The 18,707-nt window shown below is 45.5% G+C and overlaps 1 protein-coding gene, 1 non-coding gene and 1 pseudogene across 4 annotated transcripts in view; 1 reads left to right on the forward strand and 2 right to left on the reverse strand.

The window, feature by feature from the left end:
* Positions 1–17,218, reverse strand: part of RAD51 (RAD51 recombinase) — a 44,206-nt gene extending 26,988 nt beyond the window's left edge. For all 3 annotated transcript variants that reach the window (XM_074394085.1, XM_039462767.2, XM_074394086.1), the window contains exons 1-4: positions 16,953–17,218; positions 12,857–12,945; positions 8,462–8,599; positions 3,488–3,605 (exon numbers count right to left, since the gene is read on the reverse strand). In XM_074394085.1, coding sequence (XP_074250186.1) covers positions 3,488–3,605; positions 8,462–8,599; positions 12,857–12,943 — 343 coding nt within the window. In that variant the 5' untranslated portion in view covers positions 12,944–12,945; positions 16,953–17,218. The remainder of the gene's footprint in view (positions 1–3,487; positions 3,606–8,461; positions 8,600–12,856; positions 12,946–16,952) is intronic.
* On the forward strand, positions 529–646 carry LOC120361373 (5S ribosomal RNA; annotated as a pseudogene).
* Positions 11,996–12,102, reverse strand: LOC120361431 (U6 spliceosomal RNA). The gene has a single exon (XR_005577624.1). It is a non-coding gene; the product is annotated as a U6 spliceosomal RNA (small nuclear RNA).
* Positions 17,219–18,707: the final 1,489 nt, after the last annotated feature.

Consider the following 18,707-nt stretch of genomic DNA (forward strand, 5'->3'; position numbering starts at 1 on the left):
CGAAACAAGCCTGGGCAACATTGTGAAGCCGTCTCTACCAAAAATATAAAAATTCGCCAACCACGGTGGTGGGTACCTATAGTCCCAGCTACTCAGGAGGCTAAGGTGGGAGGATGACTTGAGCCTGGGAGGTGGAAGTTGCAGTGAGCTGAGATCACGCCACTACCCTCCAGCATGGGCGACAGTGAGACGCTGTCTCAAAACAGATAAACAAACAAACAAAAAGTATTTTAAAATAATTATAGATTGGCCCTGCGTGGGGGCTCATGCCTGTAACCTCAAGACTTTGAGAGGCCGAGGTGGGCAGATCACCTGAGGTCGGGAGGTCGAGACCAACCTGACCAACATGGAGAAACCCCGTCTCTACTAAAAATACACAATTAGCCGGGCATGGTGGCACATGCCTGTAATCCCAGCTACTCAGGAGGCTGAGGCCCAGGAAGTGGAGGTTGTGGTGAGCTGAGATCACGCCATTGCACTCCAGCCTGGGACACAAGAGTAAAACTCTTATCTCAAAAAAAAATAACAGTCTACAGCCATACCACCCTCAATGCGCCCGATCTCGTCTATCTCGGAAGGAAAGCAGGGTCAGGCCTGGTTAGTACTTAAATGGGAGACCGCCTGGGAATATCTGGTGCCGTAGGCTTTTTTAAAATGAATTTTTAAAAAAGATTAAAATAATAATAATAATAATAATAAATTTACAGAAAGTTGCAAATAAGGCTGGGGATGGTGGTTCACACCTGTAATCCCAGCACTTTGGGAGGCGAAGGCAGAGCTACCACCTGAGGTCAGGAGTTCAAGACCAGCTGGACAACATGGTGGTAACTCGTCTCTATTAAAAATATAAAACTGGCCGGGCGCGGTGGCTCAAGCCTGTAATCCCAGCACTTTGGGAGGCCGAGGCGGGTGGATCACGAGGTCGAGAGATCGAGACCAACCTGGTCAACATGGTGAAACCCCGTCACTACTAAAAGTACAAAAAATTAGCTGGGCATGGTGGCACGTGCCTGTAATCCCAGCTACTCAGGAGTCTGAGGCAGGAGAATCGCTTGAACCTGAGAGGTGGAGGTTGCAGTGAGCCAAGATGATGCCACTGCACTCCAGCCTGGGTGACAGAGTGAGACTCCTTCTCAACAAAATAAAAATTTAAAAAATTTAAAAAAAATAACAACACAGGGAGGTTCTATGCACCTAGCCTTCACCAACGTTAACATATTGCATAATGACAGTACAGTACTGATATCAGAAAACTGAAACTGGGGGCCGGGTGCAGTGGCTCATGCCTGTAATCCCAACACTTTGGGAGACTGAGGCGGGTGGATCATCTGAGGTCAGGAGTTCAAGATCAACCTAACCAACATGGTAAAACCTCACCTCTACTAAAAATACAAAAATTAGCCAGGCATGGTGGCATGCACCTGTAGTCCCAGCTACTTGGGAAATTGAGGCAGAAGAATCGCTTGAACCCAAGAGGCAGAGGCTGCAGTGTACTGAGATCACGCCACTGCACTCCAGCCTGGGTAACACAGTGAGACTGAAAAAAAAAAAAAAGTAAGAGGCCGGGCGCGGTGGCTCACACTTGTAATCCCAGCACTTTGGGAGGCCGAGGTGGGTGGATCACAAGGTCGAGAGATCGAGACCATCCTGATCAACATGGTGAAACCCCATCTCTACTAAAAATACAAAAAATTAGCTGGGCATAGTGGCGTGTGCCTGTAATCCAGCTACTCAGGAGGCTGAGGCACGAGAATTGCCTGAACCCAGGAGGCGGAGGTTGCAGTGAGCTGAGATCGTGCCATTGCACTCCAGCCTGGGTAACAAAAGCGAAACTGCGTCTCAAAAAAAAAAAAAAAAATGTAAGAAAACTGGCTGGGCACAGTGGTTCACGCCTGTAATCCCAGCTCTTTGGGAGGCTGAGGCAGATAGATCATAAGGTCAGGAGATCAAGACCACCCTGGCCAACATGGTAAACCCCATCTCTACTAAAAATACAAAAATTTGCTGGGCGTAGTGGTGCACACTTGTAATCCCAGCTACTTGGGAGACTGAGGCAGGATAATCGCTTAAACCAGGTAGTCAGAGGTTGCAGTGAGCCAAGATCGTGCCACTGCACTTCAGCCTGGTGACCAAGCAAGACTCCGTCTCAGAAAAAGAAAAGAAAAGCCGGGCGCAGTGGCTCAAGCCTGTAATCCCAGCACTTTGGGAGGCTGAGGCGGGTGGATCACGAGGTCAAGAGATCGAGACCATCCTGGTCAACATGGTGAAACCCCGTCTCTACTGGGGCATGGTGGTGCGTGCCTGTAATCCCAGCTACTCAGGAGGCTGAGGCAGGAGAATTGCCTGAACCCAGGAGGCGGAGGTTGCGGTGAGCCGAGATCACGCCATTGCACTCTAGCCTGGGTAACAAGAGCGAAACTCCGTCTCAAAAAAAAAGAAAAAGGAAAAGAAAACTGACATTGGGCTGGGTAAGGTGGCTTAAGCCTGTAATCCCAGCACTTTGGGAGGCTGAGACAGGGAGATGGCTTGAGCTCAGGATTCTGAGACCAGTCTGGGCAATACAATGAAGCCCTACCTCAAAAAAAAAAAAGAAAAGAAAAGAAAAGAAAAAGAAAATTACCCAGGTAGTAAATGAGTATATTCCTAGCCCTGGGGAGACTGAGGCTAGAGGATCACTTGAGTCCAGGAAGCAGAGGTTGCTGTGAGCTGAGACTATGCCACTGCATTCCAGCCCGGGTGTCAGAGTAAGACCCTGTCTCAAAAATAAATGAACTTTTTAAAAAAATAAGGTCAAAAGCTTTATAGTTTTCCTTAAAGTCTTGAAGATTAGTGCGTACTACACAATGAGTAGTATTCAAACATGGAATGTTTTAACCATTGATAAGGTTTTCAACCTTGTGGTAGAGTCGGTTAAAATTATAGTTACTTCCTTAAGCAAAGGGCGCTTACTCTCTAATGCAACCTTAAATGGAGACTAAATTATTTAATTTGCAGATAATTTTAGTACTTCATAAATAAGGTCCCAACTTGCAGCAGTCTTACTTCTTCAATGCGGACACTTCCTTTATCTCTTTCTTTTTTTTTTTTTTGAGACAGTTTTACTCTTATTGTCCACGCTGGAGTGCAACATGATGATCTTGGCTCACCAAAACCTCCACCTCCCAGGTTTAAGTGATTCTCCTGCCTTAGCCTCCCGAGTAGCTAGGATTACATAATAGGCATGCACCACCACACCCAAGTAATTTTGTATTTTTAGTAGAGGTGGGGTTTCTCCACGTTCATCAGGCTGGTCTCAAACTCCCGACCTCAGGTGATCTGCCCACGTCAGCCTCCCAAAGTGCTGGGATTACAGGCGTGAGCCACCTCGCCTGGACTTTCTTTATCTCTTTATCATACCTAGCAAGTAAATGCTATCCAAATATTTCAGTTTTTGTCTATAACCTGGAAGCTTTCCTAACTAGGGTTCACAACATAGGATAACAGATACCTTGAAGTAGTTTGTCAAGCTCTTTAGAGCCAGTAGTAATCTGTATGATCTCTGACCGCCTTTGGTGGAATTCGGTTGCAGTGGTGAAACCCATTGGAACTAATTTGGCTGCTTCAGCCTGGGAAAAATAAGAAATGTTAAATCAACAAAACAATATTCCTTACCAGAGTGCTCTCAAGGGCAATATATATATTAGTAAAACAAGAATCAGGTATACAATGGGAAGAGAAAACATCTAACAAAAATACCAGGCCAAGTTCTCTTTAGAAAAATCATAAAAAATGGCTGGGCACAGTGGCTCATGCCTGTAATCGCAGCACTTTGGGAGGCTGAGGTGGGTAAATCACGAGGTCAGGAGTTCAAGACCAGCCTGACCAAGATGGTGAAACCCCATCTCTTCCAAAAAATACAAAAAATTAGCCGGGCATAGTGGCACACAGCTACTTGGGAGGCTGAGGCAGGAGGATCACTTGAACCTCCCACAGGAGGCAGAGATTGCAGTGAGCCAAGATAGCACCACTGCACTCCAGCCTGGGCACCAGAGTGAGATTCCGTCTCAAAAAAAAGAAAGTTAGAATGTCATAAAAAAGGATAATCTAATTCACAGACTCCATGAAGATCAATTTTTTAATTGCCAATTCAAGGTAATATATTAATATAGTTTAAAAAAAACATTATAGGCCGGGCACGGTGGCTCAAGCCTGTAATCCCAGCACTTTGGGAGGCCGAGGCGGGTGGATCACGAGGTCAAGAGATCGAGACCATCCTGGTCAACATGGTGAAACCCCGTCTCTACTAAAATACAAAAAATTAGCTGGGCATGGTGGCGTGTGCCTGTAATCCCAGCTACTCGGGAGGCTGAGGCAGGAGAATTGCCTGAACCCAGGAGGCGGAGGTTGCGGTGAGCCAAGATCGCACCATTGCACTCCAGCCTGGGTAACAAAAGCGAAACTCCGTCTCAAAAAAAAAAAAAAAAAAAAAAACATTATAGATCCATATATATGTGTTTGGTCCAATTTATAACAAAAATAACAGTACAGAACACATTCATTTCCTGCTCCATCAACCACTCTATCTCTTAACTTCCTACTTTGTAAAATGAGGATATTTGCCCTTTCATCTTCTCTCTCTCCATGGCTACTTCCCCACCTCAATCAGCTGTACCTTTTTTTTCACATTGTCTGGTTGAGAACATTCACTTCCTATTTTGTAATTATAAGTAAGTGTTCTATGATAGCACTATAGGCTGATTCTAAAATTGAAAAATAAATGCACTCACAAATATGCAAAAATAAAGCCACACACTCCTAAATAACTAACCAGTCTAAGAAATGACAGGGGAGGCCAGGCACCATGGCTCACACCTATAATCCTAGCACTTTGGGAGGCCCAGGCGGGTGGATCACAAGGTCAAGAGATCAAGACCAACCTGGTCAACATGGTGAAACCCTGTCTCTACTAAAAATACAAAAATTAGCTGGGCATGGTGGCACGCGCCTGTAGTCCCAGCTACTCGGGGAGGCTGAGGCAGAAGAATTGCTTGAACCCAGGAGGCGGAGGTTGCGGTGAGCCAAGATGGCACCATTGCACTCCAGCCTGGGTAACAAGAGTGAAACTCTGTCTCCAAAAAAAAAAAAAGAAATGACAGAGGAAATCAGAAAATACTTTTGCAATGAATGAAAATGAAGATATACTGAAACGTATGGGATCCAACAAAAGCAGTGCTTAAAGAGAAATTCATAGCTATATGAGAGAAGAAAGCTGGGTGTGGTGGCTCATGCCTGTAATCCCAGCGCTTTGGGAGGTCAAGGTGGCTGGACTGCTGGAAGCCACAAGTTTGAGACAGCCTGAGCAAAAAAGCAGGACCATGTCTCTAAAAATGTTTTAAAATTAGAAGGGCATGGTGCTGGGTGCCTGTGGTCCTAGCTACTTGAGAGGCTGGTGAAAGGTTTGGAGCCAGGAGTTGGGAGGCTGTGGTGAGCTATGATCACACCACTGCACTCCAATGTAGATGACAGAACAAAACTCTGCCTCTAAAAACAAAAAACATAAATCATAACCTAACCTTCCAAAGAAGAACAAACAAAACAAAGCAAGCAGAAGAATAGAAATAATACAAGTTAGGGTAGAAACTACTGAGGAGAGGAGAGAATTATACAGAAAAATCAATGAACCCGGCCAGGCATGGTGGCTCATGCTTATAAGCTCAGCACTTTGGGAGGCCGAGGTGGGCAGATCATGAGGTCGAGATCAAGATCATCCTGGTCAACATGGTAAAACCCCATCTCTGCTCAAATACAAAAATTAGCTGGGCATGGTGCTGTGCGCGTGTAGTCCCAGCTACTCAGGAGGCTGAGGCAGGAGAATTGCTTGAACTTGGGAGGTGGAGGTTGCAGTGAGCCGAGATTGCGCCACTGCACTCCAGCTTGGCACCTGGCAAAAGAGCAAGACTCTGTCTCCAAAACAAAGAAACAAACAAACAAAAAATCAATGAAACCAAAAGCTGGTTCTTTGAAATTATCAACAAAATTGACAAGCTTTCAGCTGCACTAACCAAGAAAAAAAGACAACACTCAAATTACTAAAATCAAGAATGAAAGAGGGGACATTACTACTGACCTTATGGAAATAAAAAGTAAAACAAGAAAACTATTTGATCTCAACAAGTTAGATAACTTAAATGAAATAAGCAAATTCATAGAAAGCTAAACTAACAAAACTCACTCAAGAAGAAAATCTAAATAGACTCATAGAAAGTAAAAAGATTAAACTTTTATGACTTTAAAATTTTCCATGGGAAAAAAAAAAAAAAACAAACACCTGAAAAATCAATGCAAATTTATTCTCTGAACTTTTTTATATACTTAATTTTTTTTTTTTTTTTGTGAGACTGAGTTTTGCTCTTGTTACCCAGGCTGGAGTGCAATGGCGCAATCTCGGCTCACCGCAACCTCTGCCTCCTGGGTTCAGGCAATTCTCCTGCCTCAGCCTCCTGAGTAGCTGGGATTACAGGCACGCGCCACCATGCCCAGCTAATTTTTGTATTTTGAGTAGAGATGGGGTTTCACCATGTTGACCAGGATGGTCTCGATCTCATGACCTCGTGATCCACCCGCCTCGGCCTCCCAAAGTGCTGGGATTACAGGCTTGAGCCACCGCGCCCGGCTTATACTTAATATTTTATTTAAAAATTCATTGCAGAGCAGTGCTCCCAGCACTCTGGGAGGCTGAGGCAGGCAGATTACCTGAGATGGCGAAACCCCATCTCTACTAAAAATACAAAAATTAGCCAGGTGTGGTGGTGCATGCCTGTAATCCCAGCTACTTGGGAGGCTGAGGCAGGAGAATCACTTGAACCCGGAGGAGGTTGCAGTGAGGTGAGATCACACTATTGCACTCCAGCCTAGGCAACAAGGGTGAATTCCTGACCTCAGATGATCCACCCACCTCGGCCTCTGAGGTGGGAGGTGGCTAGGATTACAGGCGTGAACCACCGCGCCCGGCCAAAAATAAATTTTTTAAAAAAGGAAAACAATATAATCATAATCTTTACTGAACAGAAACTAAGAACATAAAATATCTAAAAGTAAAGACACATATGTCTATATCATTTTGCATCTCAAACCACATATTCTAGGTTTGTAATTTTGTGTTCATAGAAGCCTAGAACTGACTTGATTTCTGAACCCAAGATCTCACAAGGCAAAAGTAAAGATCCTGTCAGCATTTGTTCATTAACAAAAACTGAAGGCCGGGCGTGGTGGCTCACGCCTGTAATCCCAGCACTTTGGGAGGCCGAGGCGGGTGGATCACGAGGTCAAGAGATCAAGACCATCCTGGTCAACATGGTGAAACCCCGTCTCTACTAAAAATACAAAAAATTAGCTGGGCATGGTGGCGCATGCCTGTAATCCCAGCTCCTCAGGAGGCTGAGGCAGGAGAATTGCCTGAACCCAGGAGGCGGAGGTTGCGGTGAGCCGAGATCGCGCCATTGCACTCCAGCCTGGGTAACAAGAGCGAAAACTCCGTCTCAAAAAAAAAAAAAAAAAAAAAAAAAAAAAAAAAAAAAAAAACCTGATGCCCAAAAAGTGATTAACAGAAAGACTTTAGGGACCCCTACTGGCTTAGTCAATATCACTATTTTTTTTTTCCCTCTCTTTGGTATTTTTAGTAGAGACGGGGGTTTCACCATCTTGACTAGGCTGGTCTTGAACTCCTGACCTTGTGATCCACCCACCTCGGCCTTCCAAAGTACTGGGATTACAGACATGAGCCACCACATGCGGCCATCAATATCACAATCGTTTAACAAAAGTACTATGTTAGGAACTCAGAACTCTTATTTCCAATTAACCAACCACTTTAACAAATACTCATTTATTTGAGTAATCCAATAAATTTCTCTAATGCTAATAGTAATCGATATTTAAAAATACAATTATATAAATAAATATTTGCTTTATATTATACAAAACTTCAAGGGCAAAGGTAGTAAAACTGTATAACTGAAGGACTAAGTTAATAAAACAAAATGTAACCATGGGGAATTATGGATATTAAAGAACTACATGAAGCTATAAAAATAAATAGGCCGGGTGCAGTGGCTCACACCTGTAATCTCAGCACTTTGGGAGGCTGAGACAGGTGAATCGTCTGAGCTTGGGAGTTCAAGACTAGCCCAGCATGATGGCATGTGCCTGTAGTCCCAGGTACTTGGGAGGCTGAGGTGAAAGGATCTCTTGAGCTTGGGAGGCGAAGCCTGCAGTGAGCTGAGATGGCACCACTGCACTTCAACCTGGATGACAGAGCAAGAACATGTCTCCACAACGAAAAAAGAAACAGAGGTAACAGTCACCCCTGGAAAGGAAAACAAGATAGCAGAAGAAGGAGAGATGGAAGGAAGAAGTCTTTCACGATATTCCCTTTTGTCCTATTCCCACTAATACCTCCCTAGGTCAAATGAGCAGTACTTACCAGAATTTTATCAGCTTTGGCTTCACTAATTCCCTTAATATTTATTAGCTCCTTCTTTGGTGCATAGGCAACAGCCTCCACAGTATGGAATCCAGCTTCTTCCAATTTTTTCACATCATTGGCATTTATGCCACACTGCTGCAAATGAAGAAAACCGTAAATAAATTTAAGCTTTAGTTCTCCAATCTAACACAGATAATATGTGTCCTACATACTTCACAGAGGTGCTTGAAGACTTATAATACAACTGTCCCTAAATCCAGGGGTGGGGAGATGGGAAGTTGCTTCCAGAACCCCCAGCAGATAATAAAATCCAAGAATGCTCAAGTACCTTATATAAAATGGCATATTATCTGCATATAACCTATGGACATCCTCCTGTATACTTTTTTAAAAATATGTAGTTGATTGAATTTTTCATATGTAGTTTGTTGAATTTCCTGATGCAGAATCCAGGGATATAGAGAGCCTACTGTGTTATAAGCAAAAGCTGAAAAATAAGCCCTATGTATGAGGTACTAAATAACAAAGTAACAACTTTTTCATCATCAAAATCAATAATTTTAAACTACCACTATACCATGTATATTAAAAAGAATTATTTTCGGTCGGGCGTGGTGGCTCACGCCTGTAGTCCCAGCACTTTGGGAGGCCGAGGTGGGCAGATCACGAGGTCAAGAGATCAAGACAATCCTGGCCAACATGGTAAAACCCCACCTCTACTAAAAATACAAAAATTAGCCGGGCGTGGTGGCACGCGCCTGTGGTCCCAGCTACTCAGGAGGCTGAGGCAGACGAATCGCTTGAACCCAGGAGGCGGAGGCTGCAGTGAGCTGGGATTGCGCCACTGCACTCCAGCCTGGCGACAGAGCAAGACTCCGTCTCAAAAAAAAAAAAAAAAAAAAAAAAAAAATTCTTATAAATTCTTATTAGGAATTGGAATTAAAAAGTAACTCCCAACATTTTTTCTTCTTTTTTTTGAGAGTCTCTCACTCTGTCACCCAGGCTAAAGTGCAGTGGTACGATCTTGGCTCACCGCAACCTCTGCCTCCCGGGTTTGAGCGATTTTCCTGCCTCAGCCTCCCGAGTAGCTGGATTACAGGTGCAAAAAATGGTAGGGTGAATAAGGCGCTCCCAGGGTACTGGGGATAAAGCAAGCCTTTCTATCCCAGGTTGGCTAGTTGGGGACAATCACTGTTTCGGATGATCAGTGTGTCCATATTGGTCACTGTCCAGTGATACGTCCATAGTTTTTACCTTCTAGGTTAGTATTGAATCCGAGTTGATTTTATGTCATGTTGTCTGGCATTAAATAGATATTAATTAGCCAGGTATGGCAACCATACCTGGCTAATTTTTTAAAAATATATTTTGTAGAGATGGGGTTTCACCATGTTGGTCAAGGCTGGTCTCAAAGTCCCGATCTCAAGTGATCCGCCTTCCTCAGCCTCTGAAACTGCTGGGATTACAGGCATGAGTCATCATGCCCGGCTACTCCCAACCATTTTTTGTGACCCTAAATGACCCCTGAGACCTTGGATGCTAAAAGACCATTTTAAGATAGTATTGCTCAACTATCACACACACATAGAAAACGATTTTTTTTTTTTTTTTGAGACAGAGTTTTGCTCTTGTTACCCGGACTGGAGTGCAATGGCACGACCTCGGCTCACAGCAACCTCCATCTCCTGGGTTCAAGCAATTCTCCTGCCTCAGCCTCCCGGGAAGCTGGGACTACACGCGTGCACCACCATGCCCAGCTAATTTTTGTATTTTTAGTAGAGTCGGGGTTTCACCATGTTGACCAGGATGGTTTCGATGTCTTGACCTCATGATCCACCCGTCTCAGCCTCCCAAAGTGCTGGGATTATAGGCGTGAGCCATCGCGCCTGGCCCAGAAAACGATATTTTTACACTATGGTAGGGTAAACAGATAAGGCTGCTCAGAACTGAAATGAGAACTATCTTGGCCTATCAATATCCTTTTTGCTGAACAATGACTGAAAGCTCTGCTCTAACAACTGACATTAAGAGTGAGGAAAACTGAGGCCAGGCGCAGTGGCTCATGCCTGTAATCCTAGCACTTTGAGAGGCCGAGGTGGGTGGATCACCTGAGGTCAGGAGTTCAAGACCAGCCTGGCCATCATGGAGAAACCCCATCCCTTAAAAAATACAAATAAAAATAATGAAAAAAGAGTGAGGAAAATTACTTTTTGTCAGAGACTTTTATACCACTTCTCAAAACAAACCACCCAAAGATACCTCTTTCTTCCTATATTCAAGTCAGCTTTGGTTTCATTAGCCACCAAAACCATAACTTCTTAGAGAACATGAGTTAGTAGGGAAATGTGGATGTATTCGGCGTTTGGCAGAGTTTACAAGAGGAAAGCTTGCCAACAGAAGCCATGTCTGCTATGAATATTTAGGCGATAAGCAACATGCATGTGTTAGTATAAGGATGTTAATGGCACCAGAAGTTATGACTCTGAACTTTCAAATGTTTATTACAAATCATTAAAGGAACTTCTTGAATTTTTTTTTTTTTTTTTTTTTGAGACGGAGTTTCGCTCTTGTTACCCAGGCTGGAGTGCAATGGCGCGATCTCGGCTCACCGCAACCTCCGCCTCCTGGATTCAGGCAATTCTCCTGCCTCAGCCTCCTGAGTAGCTGGGATTATAGGCACGCGCCACCATGCCCAGCTAATTTTTTGTATTTTTAGTAGAGACGGGGTTTCACCATGTTGACCAGGTTGGTCTCGAACTCTCGACCTTGTGATCCACCCGCCTCGGCCTCCCAAAGTGCTGGGATTACAGGCTTGAGCCACCGCGCCCGGCCCTTGAATTTTTTTTTTAAATAAGCCTTTTCCTAACTTCTACAGTCTTGAAGATTAGTTGGCGATGGGAAATATGCATAAAGAGAAGAATCAAGTCTTCCTCTGCTTTCCCCCCTACTTATCTCAGCCCGAATCAGCTGCACTCACAGGGCATTATATAATGGGCAGAAACAGTGTAAGGCCTCAGCTCTGGTGCTTAATGTTCTTGTGCAGAATCCTGAACTGGAGCTTGTCTCTTATACCATAACAACCCCATACCCTTCTCCCTGCCAATGACAGCTCACAGCACAATCTACATCAATGAAGAGAAGGTGCTCCCCTCTATTCCTTGCACAATTGGTCCAGGCCACTGTAATTCCCAGAACAGCACTTTCTTTTTTTTTTTTTTAAATACTGAACGTTTCGGCCGGGCGCAGTGGCTCACGCCTGTTATCCCAGCACTTTGGGAGGCCAAGGCGGGTGGATCACGAGGTCAAGAGATCGAGACCATCCTGGTCAACATGGTGAAACCCCGTCTCTACTAAAAATACAAAAAATTAGCTGGGCATGGTGGCACATACCTGTAATCCCAGCTACTCAGGAGGCTGAGGCAGGAGAATTGCCTGAACCCAGGAGGCGGAGGTTGCGGTGAGCCGAGATCGTGCCATTGCACTCCAGCCTGGGTAACAAGAGCGAAACTCCGTCTCAAAAAAAAAAAAAACAAACAACCTGAACGTTTCAGGAATTTGCATGTCATCCTTGCACAGGGACCATGCTAATCTTCTCTGTATGGTTCCAATTTTAGTATATGTGCTGCCAAAGTGAGCACAGCACTTTCATACTTAGTGCAAATAGCACAGGATGCTTTGGCCAGGCATGATGGCTCATGCCTGTAATCCTAGTACTTTGGGAGGTTAAGGCTAGGAGTTCAGGACCAAGCTGGCCAACACAGTAAGACCCATTTCTTAAAAATAAACCAAAAAAGAGCACAGAGATTCCAACATGGGATCCTAGGCCTTACTTGCTGACAGTCCAGCTCTCAAAAATAAAAATGGTAAGCCAGGCGCGGTGGCTCAAGCCTGTAATCCCAGCACTTTGGGAGGCCGAGGCGGGTGGATCACGAGGTCAAGAGATCAAGACTAACCTGGTCAACATGGTGAAACCCCGTCTCTACTAAAAATACAAAAAAAATTAGCTGGGCATGGTGGTGCTTGCCTGTAATCCCAGCTACTCAGGAGGCTGAGGCAGGAGAATTGCCTGAACCCTGGAGGCGGAGGCTGCGGTGAGCCGAGATCGCGCCATTGCACTCCAGCCTGGGTAACAAGAGTGAAACTCCGTCTCCAAAAAAAATAAAAATAAAAATGATAAAGTAGGAAGAGAATTGTTAACAAAGGAATACGCCTGTCAGACATATTTAGTAACAATCTTCAGCTTTTCCACAAGATTCTTGACTATGTTTCTGAAAAGTCTAATCTGGGTCTTGATCTTGGTAGTAAACCTATGGTTTACGTAAAGATTGTAATACTTTCCTCTAGGTAGAAGAATGTAGTATATAATTCCAAAATTAGCAACTAAGCACATACCTCTAACCGTGAAACAGGTTGTGGGCCAAAGCTTTCTTCTTCCACTGAAGTATCTGCATTTGCTTCAAGCTGCATCTGCATTGCCATTACTGAAAAATACAAATGCTTACCAGTATAAACACTAGAGAAATAAGGTGCATCTATCTCTTCATCTTCTATCTAGCTAGTCGTATCAGAAAGACTAGGAAGAGCCAAGGCCATTCTCTTATTATGCCTCCCTGTTCTCCTGCTTTATAGTCCTCGAGAGTGGAGGCCTTGTTTATAGCCATTACTAGAAATAGTGAAGAAAAAAAAAAGAGAGTGGAGGCCAAATCTTTTTTATTTTTGTATACCCCATTATACATTATAAATGTGTTTGCAGACAAATACTGCATGATCTCACTCATATGCACAGTCTAAAAAAGTTGATCTTGGCGAGGCGCGGTGGCTCATGCCTGTAATCCCAGCACCTTAGGAGGCCGAGGTGGGCAGATCACAAGGTCAGGAGATTGAGACCATCCTAGTCAACATGGTGAAACCCTGTCTCTAATAAAAATACAAAAATTAGCTGGGTATGGTGGTATGAGCCTGCAATCTCAGCTACTCAGGAGGCTGAGGCAGGAGAATGGCTTGAACCTGAGAGGCGGAGATTGCAGTGAGCTGAGATCGTGCCACTGCACTCCAGCCTGGCAACAGAGCAAGACCGTGTCTTAAAAAAAAAAAAAAAAAGGTGATCACATACAAGGAGCAAATAGAAGACTGGTAACCAGAGACTGAGGAGAACACAGCTGTTAGAGGGGCAGTGGGAAGGAGAGAGGTTGGTCAACAGGCCAAAGTTTCAGTTAGACAAGAGGAATAAGTTCTAGTGTTCTATTTCACAGCTGGGTGACTACAATGCACACTAATGTAATATATACTTCAAAATAGCCAGAAAGAATATTTTGAATGTTCTCACCACAAAGAGAAATGACAAGTGTTTGAACTGAATTGATATGATCATTCATTATACAATGCGCATATATATTGAAATATCACCTTGGCTGGTACTGTGGCTCACACCTGTAATCCCAGCATTTTGGGAGGCTGAGGCAGGCAGATTTCCACTAAAAATTTAAAAAATTAGCTGAGCTTGGTGGCACACACCTGTAGTTCCAGCTACATGGGAGGCTGAAGCAGGAGGATTGCTTGAGCCCAGGAGGTGGAAGCTGCAGTAAGCTGAGATCATACCGCTGCACTCCAGCCTGAGCAACAGAGCAAGACTTAGACTCAAAAAAAAAAAAAAAAAAGAAATAAAAGAAAAAGAATGAATCACTTCAGTGCTACTTAGTCATTTATTTAGAGATTGAATTTCCCACTTGTTACCCAGGCTGGAGTGCAATGGCGCTGTCTTGGCTCACTGCCAACCTCCACCTCCTGGGTTCAAGCTATTCTCCTACTTCAGCCTCCCAAGTAGCTAGGATTACAGATGCAGTCACCACACCTGGCTAATTTTTTTTTTTTTTTTTTTTTTTTTTTTTGAGAAGGAGTTTCGCTCTTGTTATCCAGGCTGGAGTGCAATGGCACAATCTCGGCTCACTGCAACCTCCGCCTCCTGGGTTCAGGCAATTCTCCTGCCTCAGCCTCCTGAGTAGCTGGGATTACAAGCACACGCCACCATGCCCAGCTAATTTTTTGTATTTTTAGTAGACACGGGGTTTCACCATGTTGACCAGGATGGTCTCGATCTCTTAACCTCATGATCCACCCGCCTCGGCCTCCCAAAGTGCTGGGATTACAGGCATGAGCCACCGCGCCCGGCAGTATTTTTAATAGAGATGGGGTTTCACTATGTTGGCTAGGCTGGTCTCGAACTCCTGACCTCAGGGTGACCCACCCACCTCGGCCTCCCAAAGTGCTGGGATTACAGGCATGAGCCACTACTGCACCCAGCCAAGAATCACATCAGTGCAATTTAAATATTTCCCTTTACAATTTATGAATACAGTACTGCAGAATAATGGGGAAAGGATGGTTTTGTTCAATTTAAGTAGTGCTGGGTTGATTGAATAGCCTTAGAGAGAAGAATGAACTCTGTCCCTCTCTCATACCACAGACAAAAATCAATTTCTAATTTATTTATTTATTTATTTATTTATTTATTTTTTGAGACGGAGTTTTCCTCTTGTTACCCAGGCTGGAGTGCAATGGCACGATCTCGGCTCACTGCAACCTCCGCCTCCTGGCTTCAGGCAATTCTCCTGCCTCAGCCTCCTGAGTAGCTGGGATTACAGGCACACGCCACTATGCCCAGCTAATTTTTTGTATTTTTAGTAGAGACGGGGTTTCACCATGTTGACCAGGATGGTCTCGATCTCTTGACCTCGTGACCCACCCGCCTCAGCCTCCCAAAATGCTGGGATTACAGACTTGAGCCACCGCGCCTGGCCAATTTCTAATTTATTAATAGATTCCACCCAATCTAAATGTAAGAGATAAATCAAAGTTTTCAGAATATAGGATAATATTTTCACAACCTTGGGACAGAAAAAGATTTCATGAAGTTGGATATATAATGCACTAGCCAAAGAGGAAAGGCTGAAAACTGAACTACATTTATTTTTTATTTCATTTATTTATTTATTTATTTATTTTGAGATAGAGTCTGGCTCTATTGTTCAGGGTTGGAGTGCAGTGGCTCGATCTCAGCTCACTGCAACCTCCACCTTTGGGGTTCTTGGTCTTGAATTCCTGACCTGGTCATCCACTCAGCCTCCCAAACTGCTGGGATTATAGGCATGAGCCATGGCGCCTGGCCTGACTACATTCAAATTCAGCACTTCTATTCATCAAAGGACACTACTAAGAGAATGGTAAGTCAAACCACAGCAGAGGAGAAAACATTTAGCACAAACACAACTGAGGCCTGATAACCAGAATATAAAGAACTTCAAATCGGTAAAAGACAATCAACAGAAAATGAGGCAAGAGATTTTAACAAGACCACAGAAGATATCCAAATGGCCAAAAACACATGAAGAAATGCCCAACCTAATCAGTAATCAGGAAAATCAAAATCATAATGAGACATTACTGTGTACCTAGCAAAAGAGTTAAAATTTTAATAAGACTGAAAAATATTGGGGGGGTGGGGAGGTGGGAAGAGATAGCATGGGGAGAAATGACAGATATAGGGGAGGGGAAGGAAGGCAGCAAACCACACTGCCATGTGTGTACCTATGCAACAATCTTGCATGTTCTTCACATGTACCCCAAAGCCTAAAATGCAATAAAAAAAAATAAATAAAAGCGAAATATCGTATTGGCAACCATGGGAAACAATAACACTCCTGATATATTTGTATATAAAATTCAAAAACAGGCGACATAATCGCATTAGAAACCAGTATGCAGTGCCTCACAATGTAATCCCAGCACTTTGGGAGGCCGAGGCGGATGGAAAATCTGAGGGTAGGAGTTCGAGATCAACTTGACCAACATGGTCAACAGAACCCCCGTCTCTACAAAAAAAATAGCCGGGCGTGGTGGCAAGCGCCTGTAATCCCAGCTCCTTGGGAGGCTGAGGCCGGAGAAGCGCTTGAACCCAGGAAGCGGAGGTTGCGGTGAGCCGTGATCGGGCCACTGCACTCCAGCCTGGACAACAGAGGGAGACACCATCTCAAAAAAACAAAAAATGCAAACAAAAACAAAACAAAACTAAACGCCCAAACCTCACTTCAGAACATTCTCTAGGCGTCACGTAAATGGTTTTCCGCATTAAATGACGACTTTTTTTGGGGGGAGTGCAACGGAAAGACCAGGAATCCGGAAGCCCTGGCGGTGATACTGCACAGCTGTGGCTACACGGATCTGACCGCGGACTCCTCGATCAAGCCCATAAAATGGGGGTTGGCAATGACGGTTCTACTGTTTCTCCCCTAGCCCTAAAGCCTGGGGTCCACTGTGTTTTCGCCCCAGCAGCTAAGGGTCGGTCGGGCGCCGACACGCCCTGCCACGTCCAGGTTTCACACCGCGCGCGAAGGCCCCACCAGCCGCCGCTGAGCAACGAGCCGGCCCGCACCCAGGTGGGCTAGCACGAGCCGCGGCTGTGGAGGCCCCGGCCTGCGCCTCACACACTCACCTCGGCCCGCAGCGCCGCTCGCTCCAACTTCAGCCTGTGGGCCTAGCACGCGCGCCACCCGCGCGGACCCGAAGCCCCTGGGTTGCGCCCCACTTCACTACTCGCTTGCCCCAGCCTTCTGCTCACAACCCAGGCGAGTTTCAGCTCCCGGCTAGGCGCCTCCGCAAGCGCTGAGCTCTCGTCAGGTATCGGTCTCCGGCTGCTGTCTGCCCTCCGCCCGCATCTTTCAGAATTCCCGCCAAAGCTTCTCGGCCAGGGGTCACGCCCGCGTCGGCGTAACGTCTCCCCGCCTCCTGGATCCGCCTTCTCACCGCTTCCGCCTGCGCCCCAGGGCAGGACGGGAGCGCGAGAGCTTGAACCAGCACGAGGCTACGGACCGCCCTCTTCCCTTTTTGCATAAGGACGAATTCAACTTTATGCTGGGCGCGGTGACTCACGCCTGTAGGCCCGGCTACTCGGGACGTAGGGGCTAGAGAACCACCTGAGCCTAGGAGTTCGAGGCCAGCCACAGCAACGCCCCTACTCCTACCCCAGTCCCTCGCGGGTGGGGCGTGGGTTGAGGGGGTCGTGGAGGAAGACTTATCCGAGTTGCCGTTTTATCTTTTTACTTTTTTTTTTTTCTCTCAGGTGTCTACAGAAACCGTTTTATGTTTACCAGATCAAAGACTACAACTCCCAAGAGGTAATGCGTCGGCTCCGGACTGCATCTCCCGGCATGCACCTCCGGCGGGCCCGCGGCTACCTATTTTCATCTCTGACCCTTAGCTCTTTTGTGGTTTGTTTTCGGCAGTGTCTGAACGTCGGCTTTTGGCCCTTAGGCTCGCTCTGAGCCTCTGACTCACAGTCCTGGAGCCGGGTGCTTTCCAGGCCTCATGAAGGTGGAGGAGCTGAGGAAGCTCGAGTAGATGGACATAATTGGGAAATGGAGCTAGCGGACGGGAGAGAGAAATGGCTGGAATATTCGTCAATTTGTGGTGCTTTACTGCAGATTTGCAGGACTTTAGAGGAAGAAGTCATTGAATTTGATAACCTAAACAGTACCGTGGTTTACCAAAAAGTTTTGACTCTTGATTCCGGTTTTAAAAGCTGAGTAGGGCCGGGCGCGGAGGCTCACGCCAGTAATCCCAGCACTTTGGGAGCCACCTGACCTGGCCTTATTTATTATTATTATTTTTTTAATGAGGTAGTATCTCGCCCTGTTGTCCAAGTTGACCTTGAACTCCTGGCCTCAAGTGATCCTCCCACCTGAGCCTCCCAAAGTGTTGGGATTACAGGTGTGAACCATTGCAACGGCCTTGTTACTACCCCATATTTGTGGAGTGCTTTAAAGTTGACGAAGTTTTTAGTTAATCCTCACACTATTACCTTGTGGCATTGAAGGATAGATTTCAGAAAGTGAAGACAGCGAAAAGGAAGCTCTTGCAGTAGTTCAGGCAAGAGATTTGAATTCGGGCCGGGCGCGGTGGCTCAAGCCTGTAATCCCAGCACTTTGGGAGTCCGAGGCGGGTGGATCACGAGGTCGAGAGATCGAGACCATCCTGGTCAACAAGGTGAAACCCCGTCTCTACTAAAAATACAAAAAGTTAGCTGGGCATGGTGGTGCGTGCCTGTAATCCCAGCTACTTAGGAGGCTGAGGCAGGAGAATTGCCTGAGCCCAGGAGGCGGAGGTTGCGGTGAGCCGAGGTCGCGCCATTGCACTCCAGCCTGGGTAACAAGAGCGAAACTCCGTCTCAAAAAAAAAAAAAAAAAAAAAA

Source organism: Saimiri boliviensis, chromosome 2 (genome assembly GCF_048565385.1).
Source record: "Saimiri boliviensis isolate mSaiBol1 chromosome 2, mSaiBol1.pri, whole genome shotgun sequence".
Lineage (NCBI taxonomy): Eukaryota > Metazoa > Chordata > Mammalia > Primates > Cebidae > Saimiri > Saimiri boliviensis.